This window comes from Oncorhynchus nerka, linkage group LG14 (assembly GCF_034236695.1).
Source record: "Oncorhynchus nerka isolate Pitt River linkage group LG14, Oner_Uvic_2.0, whole genome shotgun sequence".
NCBI lineage: Eukaryota > Metazoa > Chordata > Actinopteri > Salmoniformes > Salmonidae > Oncorhynchus > Oncorhynchus nerka.
Genome location: NC_088409.1, coordinates 16,929,256 through 16,945,991, shown reverse-complemented (window position 1 = coordinate 16,945,991; position 16,736 = coordinate 16,929,256). Strand labels below are relative to the sequence as shown.

The following is a 16,736-nucleotide window of genomic DNA, read 5'->3' as shown; positions in this document are numbered from 1 at the left end:
TACGGACATTTTGCTTTTCTTTCTGCATGACTTGGCATGAGCAAACATTTAGCTCACAGCAGCCTGTATGTTTAGTGTTTTGATCAGAGATCACAAACTAACAAAAGCTATTTATATTTTTTACATTTTATTTCAGCTTGCACATGAAATCTGAGATACCACATATGGTATTTGTGCTGCAAGTTATATTCTTACATTTACTTTGTGTCAAAATTCCAAAGAACACAGACATATGTCATTATCAGAAATACAACCAACTCAAGAGAGAAGAAACCACATTTGATGACTATTTAATATTAAGCCACATTGTTTATTCAGTAGTGTCTCCCATCATAACATACAACACTGCTTTTGTAACACCAAGTTGCCATCAGTATCCTGTGCTTATATTCGTGACTACTACTTCATGCCACTGAGAAGACATCTTTTGTCCCAAACAGTAAAAAAAAAAAAAAAAATGAAAGACTTTCAGAATGGTAGGCACTTCAAAGGCTTAAAACATTTGTGAATATACTTGAACTAACATATTTCAAATATGTAATATAAATTAATATATAAATTATAGTACAGACATTATACAGATGCACCACTGACTTAAAGGTAGTCAGCGAAATTGTGTTGCACAAGCAGCACTGCAGATATTTCAATGAGCAAGATTTCACTCTGTCACACATACAGTATTTGCACACAGGTTCCCGTCACAGCCCGCTCTTACAATATGGCAGCCACTGGACCAAAACAGCAGAGAAGTTTAGCCTCGCGCTCTAACGCTCTTAGTTGTGGAAATTGACCCACTATGCAGTTTTACTTTATGCATCGACATCATTTCGCTGAGTCTACCTTTAGAATAGTCAGGACTAAAGGTAACTAAATAAATGGGGACATTGTGTTACATGTGATAAATGGCAAAAACACTGTTCCAAGTCCAAGGAAAGTCTTACTGTAAGTACCTTTATTCAATAATTACGTACCATGAGAAAAACACATCAGCCCAGTGATCATAGAAGTGATTTTTTTTTAGGGAAGAGGAACCATCTGTTCTATAGTAGACATTCATAATTCTTTACAGATGCTAGAGGGGGAACAGATAAGCAATAAGGTACACCATGTCCTGTTCACTGGGACTACATCACAAATAGCACCCTAGTCCCTATTTAGTGCACTGCTTTTGACCAGTGTTCATATGGCTCTAGGGTGCCATTTGGGAAAGCGCCCTGGACTTTCGAATGACAGATTTTCAGTCAAAGTTGAAACGGATATTACAGAGACGCCCGGTGTCCCATCTGTGGCTAGAGTAAATCACTGTACTAAAGTCATTATAAAGTCAACTGAAAAGAGTTGAGCACATAGGACTGTTCATTAGCATTAGTTCCCCATATCTAGCAAGTCATCATTTAAAAGCTGCAGATAAATGAAAAATCAGCTTTTATATCATAAATTGGTCAGAAAAGTTTTGCAGGTTTGTTTATAAAAACACCCAAGTCTTAAAATACCATTGTGATCAGAGGAGAAAATTAATGGACCTAATAGTGAAACCTACTGAAAAGGTGGGTAACAGAAACACAGAGTACATATAGCAGTGGAGGCTGCTGAGGGAGAACGGCTCATAAGAATGGCCAGAACGGAGTAAATGGAATGGCATCAACCACCTGGAAATCATGTGTTTGATACATTACCATGAGCCGGTCTCCTTAATTAAGGTGCATCCAACCTCCTGTGATATAAATGCACATGTCAAACTCATTCCACGGAGGGCTGAGTGTCTGCGGGTTCACTCCTTCCTTGTACTTACATTTATATTTAAGTCATTTAGCAGACGCTCTTATCCAGAGCGACTTACTTGATTAAGGTCCCTAATTAGTAAACACCTCACCAGGTTGTCTAGAAGAAAAAACAAAAACCCAGACACTAGGCCCGCCGTGGAATGAGTTTTACACCCCTGCCATTAAGAGTACCATTTAAATCAGTGTTTCTTAACTTCAGGCCTCGAGTACCTCCAACAGTACACGTCGTTGTAGCCCCAGATTCAACTTGTCAACTAAATCAGGCCCTCAAATTGAATCAGGCAAGTTTGTCAGGGACTACAACAAAAGTGTGTACTGTTGGGGACTGGAGTTGGTAAACACTGCTTTCTATCAGTAATGTTTTACTAGCAGGGAATGTCCTTTGCTTTGGTGAGATGACACTGGGTACTTATGGAATCCTGTAATTCATTTCACACAATGACAAGAAAAATACCATAATAACAAAGCAAAAAAAAATGTTTTCATCCAAGTTAAATTTGAGACCAGATTGCTTTGAGACTAGAAACATATCACCTCAACATGAAAAACATAAGTTAATGAAAAAAAACAACTTTGGACATGCTATGAAAAAAATCAAAAATAGAATAGCTATAGGACAATTATATTCTGTCATTTTTATTTCAGTGACCTTTTAAAAAAAAAGTTTTTCCTTCCTTACAAATATGTACCTCTACAGTTAGAAAGTAGTCCATGACCATCTATGAATATGTTTCACGTTCTCACATGACAAGGAAATTCTCCAAGCGTTCTAATGATCCAAAATATGAAACATTTACAATAGCCCTGTTTGGCCTCATTAAGGAAAAGTATATATTTGCTATATGAAAAAGCTCCTTGAAACACTTCCTCATTCAATACCATTTCAACCAACAGCATGCGAGGAGGACCCTGCTGTATGAGATGTTTTGTATGCATCCCAAATGACACCCTATATGGTGCACAGATACTGGTTAAAGGTAGTAAGTACACTATAGAGGGCATAGGGTGCCATTTGGGACACAGACTTCGTCTTTATGTTGCTCCAGAGGTTTCTCCTCATAGTGACGGTGGTTGTGTTTCAGGCATAGAACTCCTTGGTGGGGGCTTTCTGATAGGCTGAGCTAGGGGCCTTGCGTTCTCCGAGGACGTAGCTCCCCTCGTCCTTCTTCCTCATCCTGTAGACCAGGAGGAGGATGAGGAAGATGGCGAACAGCAAACCTATAACCCCGCCAGCTATCACCGCTGGGGGGGGGAAGAACAACGTCAGAAGATGCTTATTGATCAATAATTCAATACAAGTGATTGGTGTTGACAACACAACAGTGGAACCTTGCTAGAAGATAGTGTTAATAACAGTCCAATCAGATATGACAGACCTCTACCAGATTGTGTGTGGGGCAAGGTAATTACCCCAACCCCATTAATTATACCATGTGTTGTCTCACCTAGCTATATTAAGACGAATGCACTAATTGTCGCTGGATAAGATCGTCTGCTAAATGACTAAAATGCAAAGTAAATGTAACCCCATTACCTTCTCTTAACGTGGATGAACAATTAAGAGGGAACTATGATTGTTTTGTATCAAATGTTTGGCAACAACTCACATTGAGAAATGAATGGGGAAAAGCACCCTGATAGCTGCAGTCTAGTGCATCAAAGTTAAGATCAATGGACTAATCAAATACGAGACGGAGCCGACTCAGGAGGAGTCACAATTATACTCTTCATTCATTACATGCTTTCATTGTAAAACAATCCTGAAGTGTTGTTGGTTGCTTGACTCAGTCTCCTTCCCTCTGCTATCAAACGACAAGACAAAGAGTGTGTTTTTATTGATTCTGAAAGCAAAGTCTAGAGTTACCCAATTTAAGAGGCCATGTTTCAGATCCAATCTCTGATAGTGGGCTGTATTGAAAAATGATTTCTTCAATTGGAACTGATAGATTTCAGATGACTGTTTTGATGAATCATTATCGTATATCGCTTTGTGTGATGTTTAACATAGGTTGTCTCATGATATTTTACTGCTTTCATTATGCTCAGGTCTCATTGGAAAAAGAGAGACGTTAATGGCAATACGATCTCCTGAATAAATAAACAAAAACCAGAACATACCTGCTAGCACCTCCGTCCTCTGGAATAGGTTTTCAGAGTGTACATCGTAGGGTACGTCTGCCTCGTACTGCAACCCGGAAGCACCGGTGGTGCTGGGAGGAGCTTCACTACTGATAACAGTCTCCTCTGTCACGTCCAGAGACTGCTCAGGGACCTGGGTCTGACACACACAGACAGAGGGAGAAAGATACATTTAGATTTTCACAGCAACTATAAAACCACAGGGATACTATTAAGTCCTTGCCATGCCAGCAGTGCGAGGCGAAATGAAACAACCACACTACTGGCTCAAAAGCCCACACTAAAGTCAGTTAAAAAGAGAGGCATACCTCTGTTTCGGTCTCCGTTTCTGTCTCAGCTATTTCTGTGCCCAGGTCAGTGAATGTCAACATCTCCATTGTGGTTGAATGGGCTGGTAGAGAGTCCTGGGTTGGCTCTGCTTCAGGAGCGGCGAACACCCTTTTCACCTTGACTGGCTCAGTGACCTCACCGATAACTGAGGAGGAAAATAATCTAAAATGTATTGACCCCAAAGAGAAATGTGGTTTGCAGGCAGGGCTAACATGATAAACAACAACGCACAACAATGCTAATGATTCACTACTAATGATGGAGGCACTTTTCATAATGAGTCGACCAATAACATCACAACTCCTGCCATACTGACTCAGAAATAGACTGCAAGCCAGATCTGTTTGGGTGTTCTTGTACAGTACATTATACAGTCTATGGTTCAGTATCACTTCAGGTTAGGGTATATGAAATAATGACTCATTCATTATTGAACGTCTCTCTACATGACATATGCTGGGTAATTAACATAGTCTTGGTTGACTGCATGTGAAACATCTGTGCATTCACCGCCTCCGTAGGTCCATTGTGATCCTGCAGTACCAGTGTGCCCTAGCAGGTTAACCAAAGTCAAAAGGTTTCTGTGCACCGTCTAGGACCTTCGTAGAGCCAGTACAATTATAGATTTACATACAGCTAGAACTCTTAACATGACATTCAGGTTGCTATGTAAATGACATTAGGATACAAGGGTGAAATATTTTAGAAGGTAACCATTGCTTACTCATATCACCGGACCCGGAGCCAGAGTTGTAACCGTCTTCGTCTACGGAGTCTCCTGATTGGTCATCCAGGTACAGGTAATCAGACTGGGCCGAGATCAAGATCTGTGAATGGAGAACAAGAGATGAAGGAAAAAAAGTGTCTCCGCCATATAAATTGAATTCTACAGGTACCCACATGCTATGTAGGCAATAAGGCCTGAGGGGTGTGGTATATGTCCAACATACCACGGCCATGAACGCTGCAATGCAGAGTACAGCCTGGATACAGCCCTTAGCATGTTGGCCATATACCAAACCCCCAAGATGCCTTATTGCTATTATAAAATACTTCCACATAAATAGAACAAGAGGATTTGCATCATACCCATGGTATATTATCTGATATACCACAGCTTACCTCTGATTCAGAGGGGTTGGGTTAAATGCGGAAGACACATTTCAGTTGTACATCTGACTAGGTCTCCCCCTTCCCTTGATCAGCATCCAGGACCCATAATAATACTCAATACCTGATCACATGACAAACTACTCCCAGTGTAGATTTCATGCCCTTAAGATTATACAAACACTTCACTGTGGAGGACATCCATGCTGTTTATTTTATACAGGCATTAGAAGCACAAGAGCAAACCAAATTTGAAAGAACCATGCTAAGAAAATCAAGACAAATATTTTGGGAGAATTTGTATTTATTTTTTTAAATCTCAGTTCCCTGGGAAACAAACAAATGAACAGAAGCAGAAGTCTCATGAGCCTCCCCATTACCTGAAATACCACTTAGAAGCTATGAATGCCTGGATCAAATCTTCCCATTTTCTGAAGCAGAAACCAAAGACAATGTATCAGTCTTCCTGTAATTCCTCTGCATGTGGAGAGCAGGTTAAAACAGGAAGGTGTTGTCACTTGTCTGACTGGTTCATCCAATCCCAAGGCAAAGTGTTATATATGAATAAACAGACAAACTATTTTTTTAGGGCAGGAGGCTGCTCTCAGAGCAGATGGAACCATGTAGTCTGACTCTCTGAACCCTGGATCCTTCTAGGTCATCCCTCCCAACCCCCTGCATTCCTTTAAATCTCTGGCCCACAACAGTAGCCTGGTGGCACCTCTTCAACTAGCCTGTCAGGGCTCATGGAAGTCACCATTCACAGCCACTGATGCTCACCAAGACTTGTGATGTTTCCACACAATTGTGCTTCCCAAAATCCCCACAAAAGCAATACGTCTGACAACGGTACTAAGGATGCACCCTCTGTGTGTGTGAACGCACACACACACGTCGAGGTCTGCCTTTTTGCTCCTCTGATAAATGTTGACACTAAAGTGCCTGGTTCAATTTTCAGGTCTTTGTTCGTGAAGGAGAGGGGAAAAAGTGACATACAAGGATGATGTAAGAAAAAGGAAGGACTCTTCCTTCAAAGGAAGCAGAGCCTAGCACACAATAAGAGGACAAGTCATTTCAGACTCACTGAAGGAGAGATGCTTCAAAGAGCACAACAATGGCTCTGGCTGAAAAGAGGGAATACCCAGCTAGATAGACCTTCCCTTTTGGCCTCGGATGACATTTTCTTTTTGAAATAATTGTCATCTGTACAAAAACACATCTTTGGTATGCCATTGTGTTGTGCTCCAGTTGTCTTTCAAACTGTCACACACAGTGAATCATCTTTTGTTTGCTATGCAACATACTATAGAGAACACAGCAGGCAGAACATGAGGAAGTGATGATCAAAGTAATCCAGGAAAACAATGTATAAAGTGCTCCCATGTCAACTAATGCTAGAAGACCACCGTGCTACTTAACGGTTAGTACACATTATACATAACCGTGGTATTCAAAACGAGGCTGCAATGAAAACGAATGGGACTGTAGCGACTGCATTGGCATCAAAATCCAGAGTGTAAGCTACGTTTCTATTCAAGCGTTGATTGACATGGTAATGGACCAATAGTATTTGAGAAAAGATAACGGACCCCTCTGACACTGTACGTTCTATTGTGATGTGTCAACGCGCAAGGCATGTGTGGGCTAGGTACAAAAATGTTGTTCAGAGTCTAATCATATAGCATACTTGTGTGTTCACATCGGCCTCTGGAAAACAGAGCCTGACACAATCTTAGCCTAGAAGACCACATGTACACTATGAAGAGTAGGACTGGAGTCATGAATGACTGATACCTACTGTACACTACTTCCGTTTGCCAGCCCTGAAAACACTTCCCAGTATTTAAAAGTATTTGACCCAGGTCTACTCAGCTGATTTAGCCTCTGAAGCAGTCAAGTGTTATGACAAATGTCAAGTTGACCCCAAACATCCAATAGAGAACACTGTGAGAACGATGGAGACTCTCAGGGTCAGGTGGTGACCATACAGTAGTAGTCTAGTCAGTGTGAATGCCCAGCCACTGAATCATGAAGTACAACATCAATACAGACTCTGACGTTAAACAGCCCGAATCATTTCCTCCAATGTCCTTTGTTGATCAGGATTAGTCAAGGACTCAGATCAGGCCCCGGTACAGTACAGAGTACAACTGGCTACTGAAAGGCCCTATTTTCATGCTGCCGGCATTCCATTTTCTTATTAGATAGTAGTGCTAGGTTAGGCTTTATCTAACAGGCTAAGATTGTGTCAGGCTCTGTTTTCCAGAGGCCGATGTGAACACACAAAAGTATGCTATCTAATTAGACTCTGAACAACATTTTTGTACCTAGCCCACACGTAGCATACATGCCTTGACAAAATACACTGTTCAAGATGTGAGGATAAATTACTTTCACATCTAAAGCAGTGGTTTATGGGGGTTTCAACAGCATCATATGGGGCTGCCTCAACTCTTCAGAGAGAGGTAGAGCGAAGAGGCGATGAGAGAACCATGTTTGCAGCAGTACGATGTGGTGGTGAATAATATCTCTCATTCAAAAACAAACTGCTGTCAGACATATGAAGGTGAGCCTCACATTCCTGGGCCAAAGTAGCAGCACAAGTGAGGTATTGTGCAGGGAGCTGAAGAGCTCAGGACTGGGCTTTCAGGCTGTGCCAAGTCTACAACTGAAAAGGAAATACTCCCTCTTCTCACTAGCTAGCTCCTTCCAAACAGCCCAGTCAGCCAGACCCTACTAAATGGTTGAATCATTAAGGTATTGTTGTTAGCGGCTAGCACAGCAACAAATGCTGGGGACATGTCAGCTAATCATGTCACCCTCCTCCTCCACAGGTATAGTTGTCAGCTGTAATGATGGGAAGAGAGAACCTGCCAAGATATGACTAACACTGGACATATGGGGCTTTTTGAAATGCATTCCTGGCAGATCTAGGATGACTACCTGATATGAATGTAATTTCAACATGAAAAACATTGGATTTCCTTTGAAAGTCCTCCTCCATGCCCTAAAGGCCTGGCTGTGTTGTTTCTCAGCATACCCCTGTCGGACAGCCAGAGGAAAACAGGACGTTCTGAGCTGCTTACCTTCACACATTAAATAACATCCAACGCTACCGGCAACACTGCCCATAAATATATACCGTCCGTCAGCATCACCCAATGACAGCAACACCATGAATGCAACCAAACAGGTCTACCAAGACATTAACCAGCATGTGGACCAACAGTACAGGAGCTCTCTAGTAACCAGCTTCCTTCCACAGTGCTGGGAAGCAGCAAATGTTACAGGTGTGGGTTACAATATTAACCCACATCTGCCGAGGGCGCAGCGTCATACAGGGCACAGCAGCTCTAGGCTACGTCCCAAATGGCTCTCTATTCCCCGTTTAGTGCACTACTTATGATGGGCCCTAGTCAAAAGTAGTGCACTAAATAGGGAACAGGGTGCCATTTGGGATAGAGACCTTGCCGATGTAGTAGCTGTCCAACCAGCTGCTGACATTCGCAGCCCCTCAGGAGTACACAGGAAGAGCATTAACTAACTACTACTAGGAAATGTGTTAAGTTATACTTACCTATATAAATGAAGATTAAATAAAAACATTAACTTTGGTCCTTGGACATAACTGAACACTACAGTAGTGTGAGTATGAAGTAGTTTACTGTGATGTGGGACCCTGTGTGAGGGCTGGCTGATCCACACTCCAACTCTTACCTTAATGTTAAGGACTACATTCAATCAAAGCTGCATTGCAGAATTTCAGTAGTAGCTCTCTGGAATGAACACTTTATGTCCAGCACATATTAAAAATATATCTTATAATTCTAGGAAGCTTTCGGAGGTAAGAGTTCATGAAAGAGTTGGGAACAGAAAATCTAACAATCATTTATAACAAAAAGCCATTATTTTCTAACTCCGTTTTCCATCCAGGTAATCACGGTGTGAGACTGTCATATTCCAGGGATTACCAGAGCCAAGACATGAACAGGGGACATGAGTGGGAGTTTCAGGAGTAGCCAAGGAAAAGCAAAGTTCAGGTGGGCAAAATATAGCTAATGTAAAGCAGATATGCAATGAATTTCTCAATATCTTTCTGTTAATGCCAGAGTAAAACAGCTGACAGCAAATGAGTCTGCACATGAAATCACTTCAAAAGACAGGATTACTAAGCAATTAGTGTCTACATTCAGGCTCAATTATAATTATAGCTTTTCACAAGTTCTTAAACTATACCCCAGGCTTGGTCAGACAGAAGCTATGGATCTGTCTCAGTTTGTGGTATTCGTTGACGTGATGCCACCACACACACAGCTTTAAGGCCTCTACACGGTTTACGTGCGTAGATCACGTGCATGTTCATAGTTGGAGTCATGAGGGTCCCAGACACTCACTCTAGCTAGTGACGACATTTAAAAACCTCTGGATCCCATGTATTTGCCCGTTTACAAATACTAGCTAGCTACATGTCTGGTGTTATGATTGGAACTCTACTTTGAGGATTAAAAATATAATTTGTTTAAAATATATATCTTAACACTCCAGATACAAATTTACTTTCAGGATTTAACTAGCTACAAAAGCGAACATGTCTGCCTCCAAATTAGAAGAGATTGAACTGCTCTTACTAGTCGTTTGTTTTTATTTCTCACGAGGGAGAAAATGGCATGTTGGTCCACTGATCACTACAAGAGGAGACAATTGAGAATATCTCTAGTCTGACCTATGCAAAGCATTGACAAGGGAAGGCATGTTCAGTACTTCTGGATGTTTTGGGCAATTACAGGCACACAGCAAAAGCATTGATGCTAGTTAGAAGCTAGGAAACAACCGTTTTTCCCATCGCCAGCGAAGCCTGGCATGTCTCGAAGGCAGATTTAGTTGCTTATCCCCCAGTAGCAAAATGGGCCGAAATCGCCTGAGAGTTTTGGGATCGTTGGAATTATCAGTTGTGTAGGAGCAGTCGATGGGAAACATATTCAGATCCGAGCTTCAGCAAACTCTGGTAACGAGTACTACAACTACAAGGGATGTTTCACAATAGTCCGGATGACAGGCCGCAATGCAAAGTACCACGTCACCATGGTCGATGTGGGCGTATTTGGTCGGGAGGGAGATGCGGGCCCCTGCCGACACCAAGGCCAGAGTCCTTGCCGATGACCCAAACACTGAGCCCATATTCCCGCTGAAGGGCAACATGATGCGACCTTATCCAGGTAAAATTCTGTAAATCTATATGACTTGTAATATTACCATGTGAAAATCATACCAATGTGAATAGAAGTAATGACGTGCCTCACATAAAAGTGCTCTGGCATCCCAGTAGGAGGATTTGGGCCTATGTCCCAAGTATAAACTACAGTTGTTACAGGACACATCTGATAGCCTTCATGATCCTGTTCAACACTAATGACATGCTTCTTTATGCAAAGGTTGTTCAGGCCTTGATGATGCCAAGAAGATCTACAACTAGTCACTCAAGAGCCAGAAGAATTAGTCCTGAAGCATGAGACAGACCGCTGGCCCATACGCCACACCTGGGTCAGAACAATCAGCAACTAGACCATGAACAACTGGCATCAGTACCAAATGCAGACGTCACAGATTACTATAAAACAGCAGACACACTGAGTGGACAAAACAGTAAGAACATCTGCTCTTTCCATGACACAGACTGACCAGGTGAAATCTATGACCCCTTATTGATGCCACGTGTTAAATCCACTTCAATCAGTGTAGATGAAGGGGAGGATACAGGTTCAAACATTATTTTTAAGCCTTGAGAAATGGATTGTGTATGTGTGCCATTCAGAGGTTGAATGGGCTAGACAAAATATTGAAGTGCCTTTGAACGAGGTATGGTAGTAGTTGCCAGGCGTACTGGTTTAATCATGTCAAGAACTGCAACACTGCTGGGTTTTTCCACTCTGAACAGTTTCCCGTGTGTATCAAGAATGGTCCACCACATCCAGCCAACTTGACAAGTGTGGGAAGCATTGGTGTAAACATGGACCAGCATCCCTGTGGAACTCGTTCGACACCTTGTTGAGTCCATGCCCTGACAATTTGAAACTGTTCTGGGGGGGATACACTCAGCAGTTCAGGACGATAGCTAGCCTAGCATTTAAGAGCATTGGGCAATTAACAGAAAGGTTGTTGGTTTAAATCCCTGAGCAGACTAAGTGAAAAATGTGTTGGTGTGCCCTTGAGCAAGGCCCTTAACTCTAATTGTTCCTGTAAGTAACTCTGGATAAAAGCGTCTGCTAAATGACTAAAATATCAATCTCGACTTGTGTTTTCTATTCAGTTCTGATAGCTGTGGGCCAAGTCAGGCTCCCTCTGGATCTAGAAAAGGATCCCAAATGTACTGTTGAAATTCTTTGAAAATCTGTGACATGCTTTGCAGTGTTCTACAAAAACACAGAAAATCCTCAGCAGAGAAAGAAAACCCCCAGTGTTGAAAGATCAACACAGACTCAGAGAAACACAGAGAAACTTCCCTCCCTTAAATCATCACTAAATATAAATCATTGATTTAACCCAAGTGACAGAACTCAGATTGTTCAGATGGGAGGTAGTGACTTAAGTGGAGAATCTCAGACCTTTCAAATAAGACAACAAAGCTGTCAAACCACAACCCTACAAGTTTGACCCAGCAACAAGCTCAACCCCACAAGTATTCAAATCAGTTCTGATTTATCACATAAATAGCATCTGTTAAAAATGTGTATCGCAGGTGTACTGAAATGCTTGTGTATTTGACCCAGCAACAAGCTCAACCCAGAAAATGTTTAAAATTCCAGACAAGCTTTGTTGGACAGATAAAAGGCAAGCCAGAGCTGTTGAGAGAGAAGGAGACAGAAAGGGAGCTGGGGAAAAGGAGTAGAAATACCAATGGAGCGCAGCTCCACTTACATGTGAAGCTGCATGACTCCCAGACCAGCTCTATCCAGTCAGCGCTGATAGGTTCCACAGTACATACTCTACCATGTGTACTGCATGCATGACTAACACTGGGGAGGGCCTCTCTCCTGATGACAGGAAACATTTTAAAATAAGTATTTAAAATATTCTCAAATTAAGGTCAGGCAGAAAATACCACCACTTAGGATCTTGTGCGAGATTGTAGTTCCAAAGGAAATCAAACGGATTAGTTCCTGTTTTGCATTGATATCGTTATCACAGCTTGCCAGTCTGTCCTTCTGTGCATCAATTAACCCAAGAGGGTCAGGAGGACAAAGCACATGTGGATTCAGAGTCCAGATCACACCGTCTTTCACATCCAGACAGTCACTTCTGACTCACATACAGCTTCAGTGGTCTCTAAAAACAACACTAATGCCTATTGAGAGCACGTCTGCCAGTTACATACAGTACAAAAACATCTGGAGTGGGTGTTTTTGTTTTCAGGAAACCGGCATGACCATATATGGACGTAACGCAAGGCAAAGAACATTTAGTACCAGTCACATCTATTAGCAAAGAGCAGACAGGGGTATTCTCTCGGGATGCTTTTCAACCGGGTAAACAAAGTAGGCTGGCATAACACCACAGCAAGCTGTCAGCATACACCGTCATGGAACATCTTGCATTTGACCACAGTCCACACTATTCTAGAAAAATGTTACATTCAGGTTAACTTTCACTCTAGGATGTATGATCAGAGTAGCAATGATAACAATCCCATGTACAATCAAATCCACACAAAAGAGAAGTCCAAACATTTACTAAATCTTCAGGCATAGGCTACATTTGTCAAGAAAGGTTCAAAACGAACATCTCTTATTATTGACCTTCAGATCTGAGCCAAACAACCTACACAGTTTCATTATCCAGTTAACAAGTTCAGGGCTTCATAGATACAGAGCAGACGGTGTGTACATCACAAGGTTTTCCCATCTCACAACCCAGCCGTCTAGTGCCTTGCTGCCTAGACACCCCCAGGTTTTCACTGAGAACTTTACATTTGCTAAGCTAATTGAGGCAGGGGAGGAATGAGAGTAGCAGTCAGTACTGAAGCTGCGGTATGTGACCATTTTCCATCCTCTCAAGAAATCCTATTTGTCAGGCTAGTATTTCATTACTTTTCTCATTCAGGATTTCCATGCATATTTCTAGAGCCTTGATCTCAGACTTAAGTACATCCAACTCTAGAGGTTTCTATACTGTTGAAGTTATTTCCAACCGTGCCTTAGTATTTGATGTGGGACATCTGTATGAAGCACTTTCAATTACACAACGTTGGTGATGATATGATAAGTCATTTCAGTTCCATCTAAACAGCAGAGGTTTCTTCACTGTTGACTTTAATACCAATCAAGTCAGATGTCATGTGACAGTGGTATGGTACATGAAGTACTTTCAGTGACAAATCAGTGATGACGTGTTACATCTGTTTAATATCGAGATAAAACTAGAGCAATAGTTTCTCTGTTTCCGCATTAACAAAAAGATGGATAGTGATGGAGGGAAGAGTCCTGTCCAATATGTGATGAATTAGAGAAAATGGCTGCCTCTCAGAGCTGGTGTTTATGTTTTCTGCTGAAAAATGGAAGGCGCGATGGTGGTGTCTGAAATCCTGAATGGACCAAATACAGTCAAATGCTCCAAATGAGGAATCTGACCTAATGTTACCTAATGTTAGAGGGGAGCGTGAGGCATGCAGCCTTCACCACAGTTAAACACACATCAGCCTAAAATAACTTCATTCATTCACCCACCTTCACTTTAGTAGAATGCCCATAGGTTGATACCATCACAACTATTAGAACCCTGCACCCCCATTCACTTTAAATCAGAGATGAGGGCCCTTGCCTTTATTTTTTATTTCCAAAATAATCCAGGTTGGAAGGATGGGGCCAATTAACACATATGCTCCTTGCAGCCAATTGCAAAACTGCTGTTTAATAGCAATGGCCATGTCAGTTAGGGAACGGCATCACCGTGCCAATGATAGAGCCATGTCTACTGTTGTGGAAGACGGAGAGGAAAAGTATACAAACCTATAAAATGTGTCATTAACTCCACTGATGGACAATTCAGTAGTTGTTTAACGTGTCTTTCAATAGGAGGTTATTAGACACGTTAAAAGGCGCCACTGAGATGCCCTGTGTTCTCAGCCTGGTTAAATGGAAACATTGAATCTGTTTTCACCAAGGAACAGAGACGACTGTAGTTCCACACCGCCTCTTGAAAATCATATTTGACCACTGTGGAATCAAACGGTAAATAAACGATTTGGTTTTACACAAATATTAAAATCAGACACGTGCCTTTCTGGCAACTGTAAAAAGGTATCTTGATAATTTGGGCCACAATGTGATAGGACTTCAGTCATATGGGAAGTGCACAAGGGGAAGAAGGACATAAATAAGGGAATAGTTAGACTTCTTTACTTGTAAAAGTAGCAAGATAAATTACTCGCTGAGGTTATGAAGACCTCGAGTGAGACAAGCATGCAAAATAGCGTACATCGAAACCAAAGCCCGTTAAAAAAAACATTTCAGCAGCTCCTTACCGCGCGAGGTATAACAAAACACATTTTATGACTTTCTTTGTCCTCACAACTTTACTCACCGTTTCACTCATAAAACAGGTCGCCACCGCGAGAATCAATAGTATCCAAGTGTTCGTCATTATTCCTTTGGAAAGAACAAACCGTGGCGAAAAATATATCTATTGGCTAGCGCTCATACAAAACATATATAATTATCTTCACAGTTGTAGACACCACTCTCTCTCTCCCAGATTATACTCTCCCAGTCGAATTATTCCAAAACGAGCAAAACTAGATCCTCCCCACTCGATGTTTCTCTCCGAATAAAATAGTTTATTTCCCGTTTTCCTAGTACTTTTCTACTGAAAGGGAAAAGCGGAAGCACGCGCTATTACATGTACGGATGCGCCAGTTTGGAACGCAAGATTCATTGCGGAAACAAGGTAGTTAGGAAAGAGTCTTCTATAATTGGTTGATAGATACTTGGAACATAAAGAAGCGTCATTCACTTGAGTGTGCAGTGATACATTTAAATTGACAATTTGACATAGCCACAAGTGAATGAGTTATGATAGGCTAGTAGAGTATGCCGACACAGGTTATGAACCATCCGGATATGATAGCCCCATCTCACTTCTGACACCAAGGCAGGATTCCGGGGTAGCATAACACCTCAAAATACATTGATAGGTCTAAGCCAGGACTCTCCAACACTGTTCCTGGAGAGCTATCATCCTGTAGGTTTTCGCTCCAACCCTAATCTAACTCAACTGATTCTAATAACGAGCTGGTTGGTAAAATAATTCATTACTTAATTCATCAATCAATCAAGTACATTAAGTACTTTTTTTTTTTACTGTATTATTGACTGTATGTTTGTTTTACTCCATGTGTAACTCTGTGTCGTTGTATGTGTCGAACTGCTTTGCTTTATCTTGGCCAGGTGGCAATTGTAAATGAGAACTTGTTCTCAACTTGCTTACCTGGTTAAATAAAGGTGAAATAAAAATAAATAAAAAATTAAAGGAGCGAAAACCCGCAGATACTCGGCCCTCCATGGAATGAGTTAGACAAGTGGTTTAGATGTGCTGTTGTCTATAGACTTGGATATTGACTTTACTTAAATAAAACATCAATATATGAATACAAATGTAATAATGTGACGGGATCATAGAACAAAATAAATCTTATCATGTAAATAATACTTTGATTATACCTTGCTCACAGTGTGGCAAATTGTATCTAATATTTGGTCTGATTAGTTCAGTTTTGCTTCCCCCTGTTGGGGAAAGTTAATTCGTACATACACTCAAGTTATGTGCCTGAATGACAATGTTATTATCAAAGTCCTTGCAATTGAGATTTTATTAAATAATACAAAACAGCTCAAAGGCATGTTTTATGATGCATCAAAAAGGTTCATGTTGTTTGAAGACACAGAATAACAATGACTGTTCTCCTAACATTATCTGTTTAGACCAAGGTTTCCCAAACTGGGTCCTGGGGTCCCCATTGGGTACACATTTGGTTTTTGCCCTAGCACTACATAGCTGATTAGACTGGCAAATGAAGGTCCAATTGTGTACTATGGAAGGTAAATTGTATAATGTATGCAAAGGTATAATGTAAATCATAGAATGAAGGAATCTGCATGATTAGGGCTCTTTCTGGATTAATCTCAAAATGCATTGGAGAGGGTCTGGGGGGATCTTGGACATTATCTTTCAATATGGTTGAAGGAGAGGTCTGGGAGGGGGAACTTGGACATTATCTTTCAATATGGTTGAAGAAGAAGGTCTGGGAGGGGGAACTTGGACATTATCTTTCAATATGGTTGAAGGAGAAGGTCTGGGAGGGGGAACTTGGACATTATCTTT

At 41.3% G+C, this 16,736-nt stretch overlaps 1 protein-coding gene across 1 annotated transcript; it reads right to left on the bottom strand.

The window, feature by feature from the left end:
* Window positions 1–289: 289 nt before the first annotated feature.
* On the bottom strand, window positions 290–15,427 carry LOC135575155 (syndecan-2-like). Its single transcript, XM_065027575.1, has 5 exons — window positions 14,940–15,427; window positions 4,978–5,080; window positions 4,232–4,398; window positions 3,903–4,062; window positions 290–3,026 (listed from the first exon to the last, which is right to left on the bottom strand). The coding sequence occupies exons 1-5, from the start codon at window positions 14,997–14,999 to the stop codon at window positions 2,863–2,865; spliced, it is 654 nt and encodes a 217-aa protein (XP_064883647.1). The 5' UTR covers window positions 15,000–15,427; the 3' UTR covers window positions 290–2,862.
* Between the last annotated feature and the right edge of the window lie 1,309 nt (window positions 15,428–16,736).